Raw genomic sequence first — 14,802 nt, forward strand, 5'->3', positions numbered from 1 at the left:
TTAATACAAATGCTTTCCATTTATTGTCAGTGCACCTGCTACAAGCTTTGAACTTGGATTGAATGATTGAATTACTAGATGAGAATGGGTCTAACTTTTTCAAGGCTTTCTGTGATGTGTAGGTCAGATTGATATAAATTAGGGTATTTTTGGATCAGATTTTCAGAGTCTGCATTTCGTAATTTGCAGGAGTTCTCATATCTTTAGGAATTATTAATTGGGAATTTGTAGTATTATTAGAGACTGAGATTACTATGACTGTACCATGTTTGTCAGTGTGTCCTAATTTGGGGTGAACTTTTAGCATGTGATTTTAGCATAGCATTAATTCACCAGAACATAAAAAGCCAAGTTTGGAATAATTCATTAATTTTCTGTGAGCACCTGTTAATCATTGGCATTAATCCCAACATGATGCATGGGAGTTATAGCTCTGTGGCATTCATCCCAACATGATGCATGGGAGTTATAGCTCAGTGGCATTCATCCCAACATGATACATGGGAGTTATAGCTCTGTGGCATTGTCCCACCATGATGCATGGGAGTTATAGCTCTGTGGCATTGTCCCACCGTGATGCATGGGAGTTATAGCTCTGTGGCATTGTCCCAACATGATGCATGGGAGTTATAGCTCTGTGGCATTGTCCCAACATGATGCATGGGAGTTATAGCTCTGCGGCATTCATCCCAGCATGATGCATGGGAGTTATAGCTCTGTGGCATTGTCCGAACATGATGCATGGGAGTTATAGCTCTGTGGCATTGTCCCAACATAATGCGTGGGAGTTATAGCTCTGTGGCATTCATCCCAACATAATGCATGGGAGTTATAGCTCTGTGGCATTGTCCCAACATGATGCATGGGAGTTATAGCTGAGTGGCATTGTCCCAACATGATACATGGGAGTTATAGCTCTGTGGCATTCATCCCAACATGATGCATGGGAGTTATAGCTCAGTGGCATTCATCCCAACATGATGCATGGGAGTTATAGCTCTGTGGCATTCATCCCAACATGATGCATGGGAGTTATAGATCTGTGGCATTCATCCCAACATGATGCATGGGAGTTATAGCTCTGTGGCATTGTCCCAACATAATGCATGGGAGTTATAGCTCTGTGGCATTGTCCCAACATAATGCATGGGAGTTATAGCTCTGTGGCATTGTCCCAACATGATGCATGGGAGTTATAGCTCTGCGGCCTTCATCCCAGCATGATGCATGGGAGTTATAGCTCTGTGGCATTGTCCGAACATGATGCATGGGAGTTATAGCTCTGTGGCATTGTCCCAACATAATGCGTGGGAGTTATAGCTCTGTGGCATTCATCCCAACATAATGCATGGGAGTTATAGCTCTGTGGCATTCATCCCAACATGATGCATGGGAGTTATAGCTCTGTGGCATTGTCTCTACATGATGCATGGGAGTTATAGCTCTGTGGCATTGTCCCAACATGATGCATGTGATTTATAGCTCTGTGGCATTGTCCCAACATGATACATGGGAGTTATAGCTCTGTGGCATTCATCCCAACATGATGCATGGGAGTTATAGCTCTGTGGCATTGTCCCAACATAATGCATGGGAGTTATAGCTATGCATTACAAAGGGCAAAGTCTAGAAAAGTTCCATGAGATATCATATTTATTCAATATAGACAACAGAAATGTATGACATAGTTTTATAGCTCTGATTTGCATCATGTTCAAGGTTTATAAAGTTCACAAAGAAATGGCTGAAGATAATGTTAAACCAGTGCGAGACTTTTCCAAATTGTTGCAACAGCTTCAGCACATAAGTACACAATAGATACCTATAATTGGTCCATGTATATAGACATAATAATAAATATATCTATAATGTATCAATATATTGAACTTTACTGTTGGCAATTATTTGGACAGATTATGAAGAAAAGTTACACGTGATTTGTCAGTTTTGTTCTAATTGTTTCTTTTTTTGATTGGTTTTTCAGGTGGTAGATTCAAGAACTGGAAGAGAAGATGGTTCATATTGAATGATAATTGCCTGTACTACTTCCAGTTTACAACAGTAAGTTAGTCTCCTTTTTAGCTCTGCAGCATGGTCCTTTTACAATGGTAAGCTGATTCTCTTTTTAGCTCTACAGCATGGTCCTTTTACAATGGTAAGCTGATTCTCTTTTTAGCTCTGCAGCTTGTCCTTTTACAACAGTAAGTTATTCCATTTTAGCTGTATCGCATGGTCCTTTATCAACAAGAGTGAGTAAATCCTCTTTTTTGCTCTAATGCATGGTCCTTCTACAATGGTAAGTTAGTCCCTTTTCTAACTCTACTGTATGGTCCTTTCACAACAGTATATTAGTCCCTTTTCTGACTCTACTGCATTGTCCCTTTACAACAGCAGCAAGTTAGTCCCTTTTTTTTACTCAATGCATTGTCCCTTTCCAACAGTAAGTCTCTTTTTTTTTTGCTTTACTGCATGGTCCTTAAACAACAGCAAGTTAGTCCTTGTTTGGCTCTTTCATGTGGTCCCTTTACAATGGTCTGTTTGTCCCCTTTATTGTCTCTGTTGCATGGTCTTTTTACAGTAGTTCCTTTTCTGGTCATATTGCACAGACCTTTTATAAGACTAAGTCACTTTTCTGACCCTACTGCATGGTCCTTTTACAACAGTTGGTTCCTTTTGCTGCATGGTCCTTTATCAACAGCATGTTAGTCCAGTTTGGTTCTCAGATGGTCCTTCTACAGCAATGAGTTAGTTCCTTTTCTGGTTCTGCTGCAATCTCCTTTTTCAACAGTAAGTTAGTCCCTTTTCCAGTTTTATTGCATGGTCCTTTAACAACAGCAGGTTAGTCCCTTTTCTGCATCTATTATTTGTTTTTCTACAATAGTAAGTTAGTCCCTTTTCTGCATGTTTTTTTATATTTTTAAAAGTGAGTTAGTCCTTTTTCTGCACCTATTGTTTTTTATACAACTGTTAGTCCCTTTTCTGCATCTATTGTTTGGTGTTTTTATAACTAAGTTAGTCCCTTTTTTTGCCTATATTGCTTGTTAATTTTACAACAGTAAGTTAGTCCCTTCTTTGCATCTGTTGCATGGTTTTTCAGAACAGTAAGTTGGTCCCTTTTCTGCCTCTATTGTTTGGATTTTTTACAACAGGAAGTTAGTCCTTTTTCTGCCTCTACTGTTTTTTTTTACATCAATAAGTTCGTCCCTTTTCTGCCTCTATTGCTTGTTCTTTTTTACAACAGTAAGTTAGTCCCTTTTCTATGTCTATTGCTTGTTTTTTTACAACTGTAAGTTAATCCCTTTTCATCCTCTATTGTTATGATTTTTTTACAACAGAAAATTAGTCTCTTTTCTGCCTCTATTTTTTTTTACAACAATAAGTTATTCCCTTTTCTGCCTCTAATTTTTTATATACAACAATACATTAGTCCCTTTTCTGGCCCAACTACATGATACCTTTGCAGGTAGTTCATCTCCTGTATAAAACAGTTACAATCATCACTTAATATAATTTCCTCATTTTGTGTGCAAGACTCCTAGGAGAAATATAATGTGAAACAGTGGTATATGGCATAGTTCAAGGGAGGTAACTCGAACTAAAAAACATTCAGGAAAAATGTTTACCCCGCACCTAATTGCATGTTTATCTTCTTTAATTTTGTTTACATAAAAGACTCATTTTTAAATCAAAGGATTTTGTGGAGCATGACAAAAATAACAACACTGCATTTTTTTTTTATCACTGCAATGAAAACTAATTTCACCATTTTTTGTAGGACAAGGAACCAAAAGGAATCATCCCCCTGGAGAATATTCAAGTGAAGGAGGTTCCAGAGAAAAGCAGCAAGCCCAACTGTTTTGAGTTGTACAGCACAGGGCAGGACATAATCAAGGCATGTAAAGTGGACAAGGAAGGAAAAGTTGTAGAAGGTTAGTATGAAATGTTCACCATTCAGTCACTCAGTCCTTATTATCAGCTCCTCCAGAACATAATGTAAAACCATTATTCAGGGTACAACATTCACAAAACAAACATATTCAGACATGATTTTTCTCTGTTTTAAAGCAGGATTCCACTTTTCACCTAACCTGAATCAGAATTTTCTTGATATAGTCCGTTTTTTATATCATCTCTGATCCAGTTTTTAAAAAATGGTTTGTTCTCTCCCGTTCCACAACAACCCTTGTAAATTACTCGTTCCATATATTAGTTAGCACATGACTCTTGTAAAGAGTATTCTGATTGGTCAAAAGTTTAAATTCATCCAGTGAATCTTTGTGTAATGGAAACTGATGGCAATGCAGGGTTCATACGGTCTTTGAGAGTTTGGGAAAAATGAGGTAGCATTTTCAAGGCCTTGAAAGTTTAGGAAAATCGAGCAGATTACCCTGAGGTCTGTAAAAGTCTTTGAAAATTTAAATAAACCCAACAGTTTTAATTTCTTTCCATAATCACAAATAAAATTGTCCATGGTTGTTAGATTCGGATGTAAAGTCTGACTATACCAACCCGTTTGTTTGTACCCCTCTACCAATTTCAATAATGGAAACCTTTAATGTGATAAAAAGTGCACGGAACTTAGTCAATTCATTCATTGATTTATAATTTCTAACCTGACTGTGAGTAGAGTGGCGCTAACACCATCATTATCTGCACATTTTATGCTTAACAGAAGTTTTCAGTATAATGGATGGACATGCTCGAGATCCATTTCCAGTTCCTGGACAAGTCTGTTCTCAGCAAATTGGTGTGTGCATGACTACAGATGTACATACATATGTTGTCTGCTTCTGATATTTACAATGTCAAATCAAGCAAAGGAAAAGAATGACAACAAATTTGCCTTTCACATGGATTTAACAAGCGGTTTAATTTATATGTTCATATGTGCAAAGGGATATAATTCCAAACTCAGAATGTTAGGGTAATTTACAGAATTATCCGGCAGTTACCAAATAGGATGAACTACATCATTATGTTGTCTGATGGAAATAAACTAGCCCATAGTGTACACAATATAGCGCCATGTTAGTATGGAAAGTCTGTTAAGCATGAAAGGTGCAGGGGATGCCAGAATTAGTGCCATTCTGATCACAGTCAGGTTATAAATTATAAATCAATGATTCAGTTGACTTAGTTCTGTGCACTTTTTATCACATTAAATGTTTTCGTTATTGAAATCAGTAGTGAGGATACAAACAGATGGGGATGTATAGTCAGACTATAGTCGAGTTTTCCTGGTTTCTTTCTTTTGATGGCCCATTCAGTTTCATTGCCACAGCAAAACAAATGAGCATTTGTTTGGCCATCCAAAGTTGGTCTTGGCGGCAACTTCAATAACACATGCACTCTTTATCAAAGCAAGCCGGCTACACCCTTCATCAAAGAAAGTAAGCACCTTAACTATTTTCAGCACATTTTCTTGTTTTCTAATCTCATGGTGTTTGTTTTTCATAATCATATAATTCTGTTTTTAGGTGTTATCTAATTTTGTAAGGTGCTTAGAGCTTATAAAGATTAGGTGCTATACAAAGTCCTCATTATTATTATTATTATTATTATTATTATTATCATTATTATTATTATAATCACAAATAAAATTGCCAACGGTCATTAGATTTGAATGTAGTTGGTTTTCCTGGCTTCTTTCTTATGATGAAACGTTCAATTTGATTGGACAAGTCCATCAGCTTTGGCCAATCAAAATGTTCATTACACTAATTAACAATTTTTTTTAACAAGACTGTTCAGCTAATTGAAATTTGGTTACATTGAACAAGATCTCACTCTTATGTAGAAAGTGCATGAAAGTAACACATGCTCAAGAAGTCAAAATTTGTTTAGTCAATTTTTGTCTTCAGTTTTGTTTCACCTTGTGTTTAAAAATGCCAGGTCTTTGCTCTTACAATGATATCTGGCTTGAACAAGAGAAATACAAGGAATGGCTGAAAAAGGATAAAATATGTAAACGAAAGGCGTTTTGTACATTGTCAGATAAGGAAAGGGAAAAGCAAAACTCTGTAGGGTCCTCAGAAATATGTATGAGGCAGGAAGAGAAGTAGAGCCCAGTGTGATTTAATATTGACTCAGTATGGAAAGTTAGTGGATGAAGTTATCCAATCGGACAATCATCGCTTGAAATGCTTCAATAGAACAGACGACAGCCTTGATGAAGTGTTTTATTCCATCCTTTCCAAAAGAAAGGAGTATGTTGAACTTTGGAATGTTCTCCAGAAAAAGTTGTTGTCACAGTGGAGAGAGGATTTTCTGTCAGTAAACAGGTATCTGTTGAGAACCTCAGCAGAGAAAGCCTTAGAGCACAAAGGCTAATCATTGACACAATGAGAAAAGCAGGTGTACCTTTGGAAAGCATCATTTGCATTGAAATGATGACATATGCCTGCTCTGCAAGACATAAGTACCATGCCTATCTGGATAAGAAGTTAGCAGAGGAGGAGCATGAGGAGAAAATCAGAAAATTAAAGAAATGGGAGTTAGCATGGATGAAGTGGAAGAACTTAAAGACAAAAATCTGCGTCTTAAAGCTGACATTGCCAGCCTACATGCTTCCTCTGTTCAGAAGGCAGAAGAAGCAGAGTTAAAAGGATTCATACTTGTATCAGAGTCAAATGCTCTTAGGAGAAGAGCAGAAGAAAAGATGACAGCAGTGGCTTCTCTTTCCAAAATGATCGAAGAGAAAAAACAGCAGCTATAATAATGCGCTTAAAGCAGTGCTGATGTCTGTTAAGAGAACAGTTTATTTTGTATTAAATCTCATGCATAAGTTACATATTTCTGAAATAACAGTGAATGTTGACCTATCTTCCAGGTCATTATAAAGCAATTTTAGGAAATTAATTATAGTTTGAATTTCATCATTAAACAATATTATAGCATTTTGCATTTGTTGTTTTCTCATATAACCTGTATACAAAATGTTAACAAAAATAGGTCTTGAAAATCTGTTTGTGGTCTTTGAATGTTTGGGAAAAGTCTTTGAATTTATCATTCAGAGTTCAGTATGAACCCTGCAATGGAAAGAAGAAGCATGCTTGCAAAACATGGCATCCCCGGTTGTTGAGAGATACCATGACACAAAAAGTTTAGATAAAGGTTTAAAAAAACTTATGCAAATGGAAATGGCTGGAGTGAAAAGTTGATGGAAATTTAGTTGGTCAGTTTATAAGAAAACTGAAAGCTAGAGGACTGGCATTTTTTCACCTCTTTAATAAAGATCTGAATTATGGTAGTCATGGTTGGAAGAGGTTGGAACAGCACCTACAAAATAAGCTGCATATGGAAACATTGATGCTCAGAAGGCATCTGGAAAAAGTGCAATTGATTACTATAAGAAGAAAGATTTTTTGCATGAGAGAACAGATGTAGCCCTCTGTCAGAATATGCGCACTGCATGTCACCAATACAAGCACCAGCTTGAAAGGATAAAGGCTCTCACAGAGAAGGAAAAGAAACAATTGCTTATTGAGCAAAAAAAGTCAGTGGTGACAAAAAGGAAGGCTAAAGAAATCTTTGCCAAAGCCACAAAAAGAGTTTAACCTGGATATCAACAGGTTGTGTCCATTGGACAAAAAGACAAGTGAATGTATGGGATTATTTGTATATAGTTGATCTACTTGGGTGTTTATTTTACAGATTGGTTATGAAAAGAGAGAAGTATAATATATTTGCTGCAAAAATTGAGAAATTATTGGGATTTAATTATGATGTGAACACTGACATGCACATGAAATAACTTCAGCATCAATAGTATTGGAGAACAAATTCATGTGACTATAAATATTGTGAAATTATTCAAGACAAGTTGAAACATTTTGGTAAGTTATTAGTTTTTCAGACGATTATTTTTTTTTTTTTATGATCATGAGCAGTTTTTTTATGAGTGTAAAATGTGTTTTTGGACCCGCAGATCAGGGGCACTGCCCCTCGTCACCCTGTTGGGGGAGGACCCCCCAAACACCCCTTACAATTTTTTCACCTTTTTTCTTTATGGAAGACCACAATCATGTCTGCATATTGTAAGCTATGCCATCTTGTACAATATTCACATCTGCAGATGTCGACCCATCTGGTCTGTGGTTATTAACTTTAGCAAAAGATACATTGTTTTATGAACATAAAATATGGGAAGGAAATATAAAATAATGTAAATTCTTTATTCCCTTTGAATCATGGAATGTCTTCAAAATAAAACATCCATAACAGACAGTTCTTTGATGGGATGAATGAAAAAGTTTTATTTTCTATGTGACTTCCTAACTCAAAAACATGACAAGGGATTAAATAATCAGTTCCAGCCACCTATAAATTATTTCAGAAATCCCATAGATAAAAAATGAGTATCTTTGGTTGTGTACATGTATGTATTGTATTTTTGGTTGTGTACATGTATTTATTTATTGTATCTTTGGTTGTGTACATGTATGTATTGTATCTTTGGTTGTGTACATGTATGTATTGTATTTTTGGTTGTGTACATGTATGTATTGTATCTGGTTGTGTACATGTATGTATTTATTGTATCTTTGGTTGTGTACATGTATGTATTTATTGTATCTTTGGTTGTGTACATGTATGTATTTATTGTATCTTTAGTTTAATCTTTTTATTTATTCAATTTTTAATTGCACTTTTTTTGATTATTTGTGTACTTCATCATTAAGTATGCAAATTCATGTTAAAGCATCTTGAGTTCAGCCAGCATGGGTATTTGAGATTGCTTTCTGTGGATTTATGGTTTTCCCAGGTCCTTCCTCCTTCAGACTGTTTGCCATGTGCTGAAAAATGGCATTAAGCCCACAACAGCATGTTTAAAGCATCTTGAGTTCAGCCAGCATGGGTATTTGAGATTGCTTTCTATGGATTTATGGTTTTCCCAGGTCCTTCCTCCATCAGACTGTTTGCCATGTGCTGAAAAATGGCATTAAGCCCACAACAGCATGTTTAAAGCATCTTGAGTTCAGCCAGCATGGGTATTTGATATTGCTTTCCATGGATTAATGGTTTTCCCAGGTCCTTCCTCCATCAGACTGTTTGCCATGTATAGCCAGTCATGTGCTGAAAATGGTATTAAGCCCAAAACAACATGTTTAAAGCATGACACTTAAAATTTATTGAAATATTGACAACTGACAGTTACCTGTTTTGCATTAGATATCCCACTGTGCTGATGACCCATAATAGTGGGAGCCATCACTGACCAGTAACTGACCCATGATAGTGGGAGCTATCATTGACCAGTAACTGACCCATGATAGTGGGAGCCATCATTGACCAGTAACTGACCCATAATAGTGGGAGCCATCATTGACCAGTAACTGACCCATGATAGTGGGAGCCATCATTGACCAGGAACTGACCCATGATAGTGGGAGCTATCATTGATTAGGAACTGACCCATCATAATGGGAGCCATCATTGACGAGTAACTGACCCATGATAATAAGAGCCATCATTGGTGAGTAACTGACCCATTATAGTGGGAGCCATCATTGACCAGGAACTGACCCATGATAGTGGGAGCCATCATTGATGAGTGACTGACCCATGATAGTGGGAGCTGTCATTGACCAGTAATTGACCCAGTAAATATATACCTAATGCTGACCAATGATAGTGGGAGCCATCAGTGACTGGTACTTATTTACCAATTTGCATGTCAGTCTTAGGAAACAAAACTCTGTTGTCTGGGTAGTCTTTAAATAAAATGTACATATACAGTACACTCCCACTATAAGACTGAGTCATTAAAATGGATTGCCTGCCAGGTGAGGTTACCTTATATTAAGGTATAATATACATAATTTAACTATTAAATAACAAAATGGAGATCCTTCACATTTGCTTTATGAAAGAGATTGCCTTGTACTGAGATGGTTAATAGTGAGGTAATACTGTACAAAATTCATATCCTTCCGTAATAATAAGTGGCAGAGTGGTCTAAAGCGCTCTCCGTTACGGATCACTGCCATCTCACCTCTGTCTTCATAGGTTCAAGTCTCGGATTCGGCCAGTGTGGGTATGTGAGAAAGCTTGCCAGTATTTTATAGCCCATGATGTGACACATTATTTTATTGCTTATGATGTGACCCACAGTATTTTATAGCCCATGATGTGACATACAGTATTTTAGAGCCCATGATGTGACACACTATTTTATTGCCCATGATGTGATGACACACAGTATTTTATTGCCCATGATGTGACATACAGTATTTTAGAGCCCATGATGTGACACACTATTTTATTGCCCGTGATGTGATGACACACAGTATTTTATTGCCCATGATGTGACATACAGTATTTTAGAGCCCATGATGTGACACACTATTTTATTGCCCGTGATGTGATGACACACAGTATTTTATTGCCCATGATGTGACATACAGTATTTTAGAGCCCATGATGTGACACACTATTTTATTGCCCATGATGTGATGACACACAGTATTTTATTGCCCATGATGTGATGACACACAGTATTTTATATTGTAGGAAAGCACAATGTTTACAGAATGTCAGCAAGTACAGAAGAAGAGAAAGAAGAATGGATAAAATGTGTAAAGTAAGTGGTTATGCCTCTGCTGTCTTAAAATAAGTAACAGAAAACTTACACCTTTTGTAAACTTCAACATATAACTTATTTCCCTAGACTGTAAAGTGAACATTGCAAATGAACTTAGATAATTAATAGTTAAATCCCCTGTAGTCCTAAAAGTTCTATCACAAATCCAAAAAGTATAATGTTCCAAATGAATTTCAGTGGTGATCTGAATGAATTCCAACTTTGAATGTGTTAATAGTCTTGATGTATCACAATGATGTAAGCCAAAGTATCCTTGAATGAATTCACAGTAATCCTCAAATAGTGTATAGTCCAAGAAGTATTAATTATTACTTAGTAATTCCAGTGAATAATTTAAATAAATAAATCCTCTCAGATATAATCTGAACACAACAATAAGACTGATTTCACTTCATATGTTGAGGTAGGAATGCACAGTTCCAATCTAAACACCATTTATATAAAAAGCTGAGATTATAACAGAACCATGATGAGGGTCATTTTCTCATCAAATTTGTAAACAACTTCCAGAACATTCTTAATCATGTTTACTTCTAAATAATAATGATCTTAATATATAATATAACATCTTTGAGAAATACTAGTTATTCAACGAAACAAATCCCCAAAAATATGTGAGTAGTCAGGTAGGCCCTAAATTCAATTACTGACCAAAGTTTACAGAATACAAATTAAATATTCATCACGAAGTTTCCGTCTTTTTCATCAGCTATGTTTGCACACTCTATGCTAGTATACTTTTTCATTCTTGAGGATATAGAATGGCTCTCTGAGAAGTTCGTCATTCACTTATTTTTATTTTAAATACATTTTCAAGATTTTTAGCCCTTGATAACTATTTTAATCCGGTACTGATAAAGCTTTCACAATTGTAGATGAGCCATGATTTGATCACTAGGAAATTGTTTTAAAAAAATTAACTCAGTTTTAAAGAAGCAAATTACTAACAAGTGTTCTATGTTTTTCTGGTGTAGTCAGTTATACAAATAAAAAATAGTTTTTTACAAGGGGTCATTTAATATATTAATCTGGGTATGCGAGAAAGCTTGCCAGTAGCTTCTCATGGGTTGGTGGTTCTTTCTGGGGTTTTCCTGGGTTCTTCCTCCATCATTAATACTGGCTGCCATGTATAGCTTATCGTGTGTTGAAAAATGGTGTTAAACCCTACAACAATAACAACAATAATATAATAATCACCACTCCTGTGGCCTAGTGGTTAGAGCGTGTGCCTCAGAATTGGGAGGTTGTGGGTTCGAACACCGACCGAGTCATACCAAAGACTTACAAAAATGGTACAAACAGCTGCCTCGCTAGGTGCTCAGCATTAAGAGGTTAGTGTTAGGACTAGACATCACTATAAACTGCCACACTGCAGACATCATAGAGATATAACTGAGAAATTGTTAAAGCTACATTAAAAAAATATCCTAATCCTACTTTACTAGTCAGAAATATGTTATTTAGTGCAAAGACAGTCGGAATATAGCACCTTAAACTCACACCTTTCTGTCGTGAATCTTGAACTACCATGGTTTCTCCAAATCAAAATAAGTTACTTGCTTAGGTACAAATATTTGATACCTTATATACTCAGTTATAAGTGGATAAAAGACCCAGATCATACCATAGATGTTGCCAGGTGTGATGATTGCACAGTTCATGCCAGGTGTGATGATTGCACAGTTCATGCCAAGTGTGATGATTGCACAGTTCATGCCAGGTGTGATGATTGCACAGTTCATGCCAAGTGTGATGATTGCACAGTTCATGCCAGGTGTGATGATTGCACAGTTCATGCCAAGTGTGATGATTGCACAGGTCATGCCAGGTGTGATGATTGCACAGTTCATGCCAAGTGTGATGATTGCACAGGTCATGCCAGGTGTGATGATTGCACAGTTCATGCCAGGTGTGATGATTGCACAGTTCATGCCAAGTGTGATGATTGCACAGTTCATGCCAGGTGTGATGATTGCACAGTTCATGCCAAGTGTGATGATTGCACAGTTCATGCCAAGTTTGAAAGATTTCAAACACTTAGCAGTGTACAAGAACTCATGCAAAACAGTTCAAAGTCCAAAAAAAATGTACTCTTTAAAGTGCTTGTCAGACACAAGTTGCATGCCATTTGAGGTCTTGTGCCGATTGTTGCACAATATATCTTTTTACAGGTAGGCAACCATTTATACATCTGAGTACATCAACTTGACATGATTCATTGCTAAATGAAATTGGATTGGCATATTGGGCCCTGGAACAAGTATTGTATAGTAGTTTTGGCCTCTTATTCATGAAGAAAGTCTTTCAAATCCTTGTTTAAAATAATGCCTAGAAAAATTATAGTTCATTTTTGATGGCAATTTCAACTAGCAAATCCTGGCTGATTATAGCTGTGATGACATTGCTTTTTAAAGGTTTGAAGATTATGTCTGATAATGATGTTGAATACCATTCTGATGTACATGCTGGATGAATAAAACTAGATGGCATGCCAGTCTAGTGTTACAAAAAATAAAATAGAGAAAAGGCAAAGCTTAATTAAAATACAGTTTAGCCTTGAGGAATATAGTGCTACAAAACTATGTAGCCCTCTAAGGGTTAAGATAAGTTTAATCTACAGGGAAATTAAAAAGATCATATTTATTTAATCAAAATTTTTCATTTTCAAAAGTAGACTATGGTAATGATAGATGTAATGTATCTTAATTCATCATTATGCAGCAGATAAGAAATCGCACATAGTAGTCACCAAAAGCACTGATTCAAAAAACTGAAATTTCATGTTGGTGAATAATCTTATTTTGGCGCAGAGATATTCAAGAAACAATGAGCAGTGAAAATTATACAATAACAACCATAAAGAACAGCTTCCTAACTTGTTCAAGCTGGCTAAGCTAGCAATGTATATGCCCCTTAAGACCGCAGACTGTGAAAGGGGGTGCTCAGCATAGAACAATATTCATACATGGATATAGAACAATTTAAGGTCAGAAACAATCAACAGGCTAATGCTTATATAGCTAGGGTAGACATCTTTTGAGGATTTTGATTTCAGCAGAGCAGGAAGAAAGAGTGTTGGGTAAGTGAGTGTTAGGTAAATATTGAAATATGCCTATTTCCTCCTCCCCACTTTTTTTCTATGTCCTCTTTAGTAACAAGGGAAGGAGGGAGCTTCACTCTGTAGATAAAATCCTGACAGTGCCATCAACTCTTTGTCTATGCAATTTTATCATCCATGGAACAAACAGCATAGACCCTGATCAGCAGGCCGCTTGTGTGATTGCAGATTAGGGTCTAAAAACTTGACTTAAAAGTGAATACATATGGTAATAACCATTGATTTCTAAAGTTCAGGTACGGCATGACCCTGTTATAGCACTCTCCATTATAACACAAATTTGGACATAATACGGTCATGGTGTGGTTCCCAAAATTTCATATACATGTATTTTTTCTCGTACACGATAAAAAAACATTTCTTTCTTAAAAGTACGAAAAAATGTAAAAAATTTATTGTCATTTTGGGGAATAGATTGCGTGTGAATAATACAAGACGATCGTGGCATGGCTTCTGAAATTTTATATGTATTTTTCTCATACACAAAAAAGGATGAAGAATAACGTGTAAAAAGTTTATTCAGAGATCGCGCAGGGCTTTGCCAATGTCGCAAATTGCACAAAAGAATTCCTTATTTGCAGCAAGATATACCATCTGTTGACTTTTTTTACATTTAATTGGCGACATTGTTGGCTGTTTAAACTTGTATATACAACCATTGGTTTGGAATGGAGAAATTCAGAGGCACTATGAAAGGAAGCCGCAAACTTGATATAAAATGCACTGAAATTGATCTGTATGTTGTGAGATAGCCACTTGTTTTTTTGACATTTCTGGAAGCACAGATCAACCAGATGAGGCATTATCTCATAATCTATCTTTTGTCAGATTTTTGGCCGCTCATTTTTGGCCACTCGCTAGTAATTAATATGTTTACATAAACTGATATTTTTATGTGGATGGTAAGTAAAATTCCTCCTCTTTTCACTCAGAATTAAATCCTTCAGAATACACACATTTTCTGTAATAATCCTTGTCATCAGACCAGAACACCTGCATCTCCATTGTCCATTGACCCTTTTTAAATATCTGATGCATGTGTGTAAGGCAGCATCACTCTGCTACCACAAATGTAGAAGAA

General features: G+C 36.3%; 1 protein-coding gene across 1 annotated transcript in view; it reads left to right on the forward strand.

The window, feature by feature from the left end:
• The window catches only part of LOC149802439 (cytohesin-1-like), a 149,010-nt gene that overhangs the window by 114,799 nt on the left and 19,409 nt on the right, over positions 1-14,802 (forward strand). Inside the window, exons 10-12 of the mRNA XM_089951662.1 lie at positions 1,985-2,061; positions 3,776-3,929; positions 10,513-10,582. Coding sequence (XP_089807788.1) covers positions 1,985-2,061; positions 3,776-3,929; positions 10,513-10,582 — 301 coding nt within the window. The remainder of the gene's footprint in view (positions 1-1,984; positions 2,062-3,775; positions 3,930-10,512; positions 10,583-14,802) is intronic.

This window comes from Sinohyriopsis cumingii, chromosome 3, assembly GCF_028554795.1.
Source record: "Sinohyriopsis cumingii isolate HCF-2022 chromosome 3, ASM2855479v2, whole genome shotgun sequence".
Taxonomy (NCBI): Eukaryota; Metazoa; Mollusca; class Bivalvia; order Unionida; family Unionidae; genus Sinohyriopsis; species Sinohyriopsis cumingii.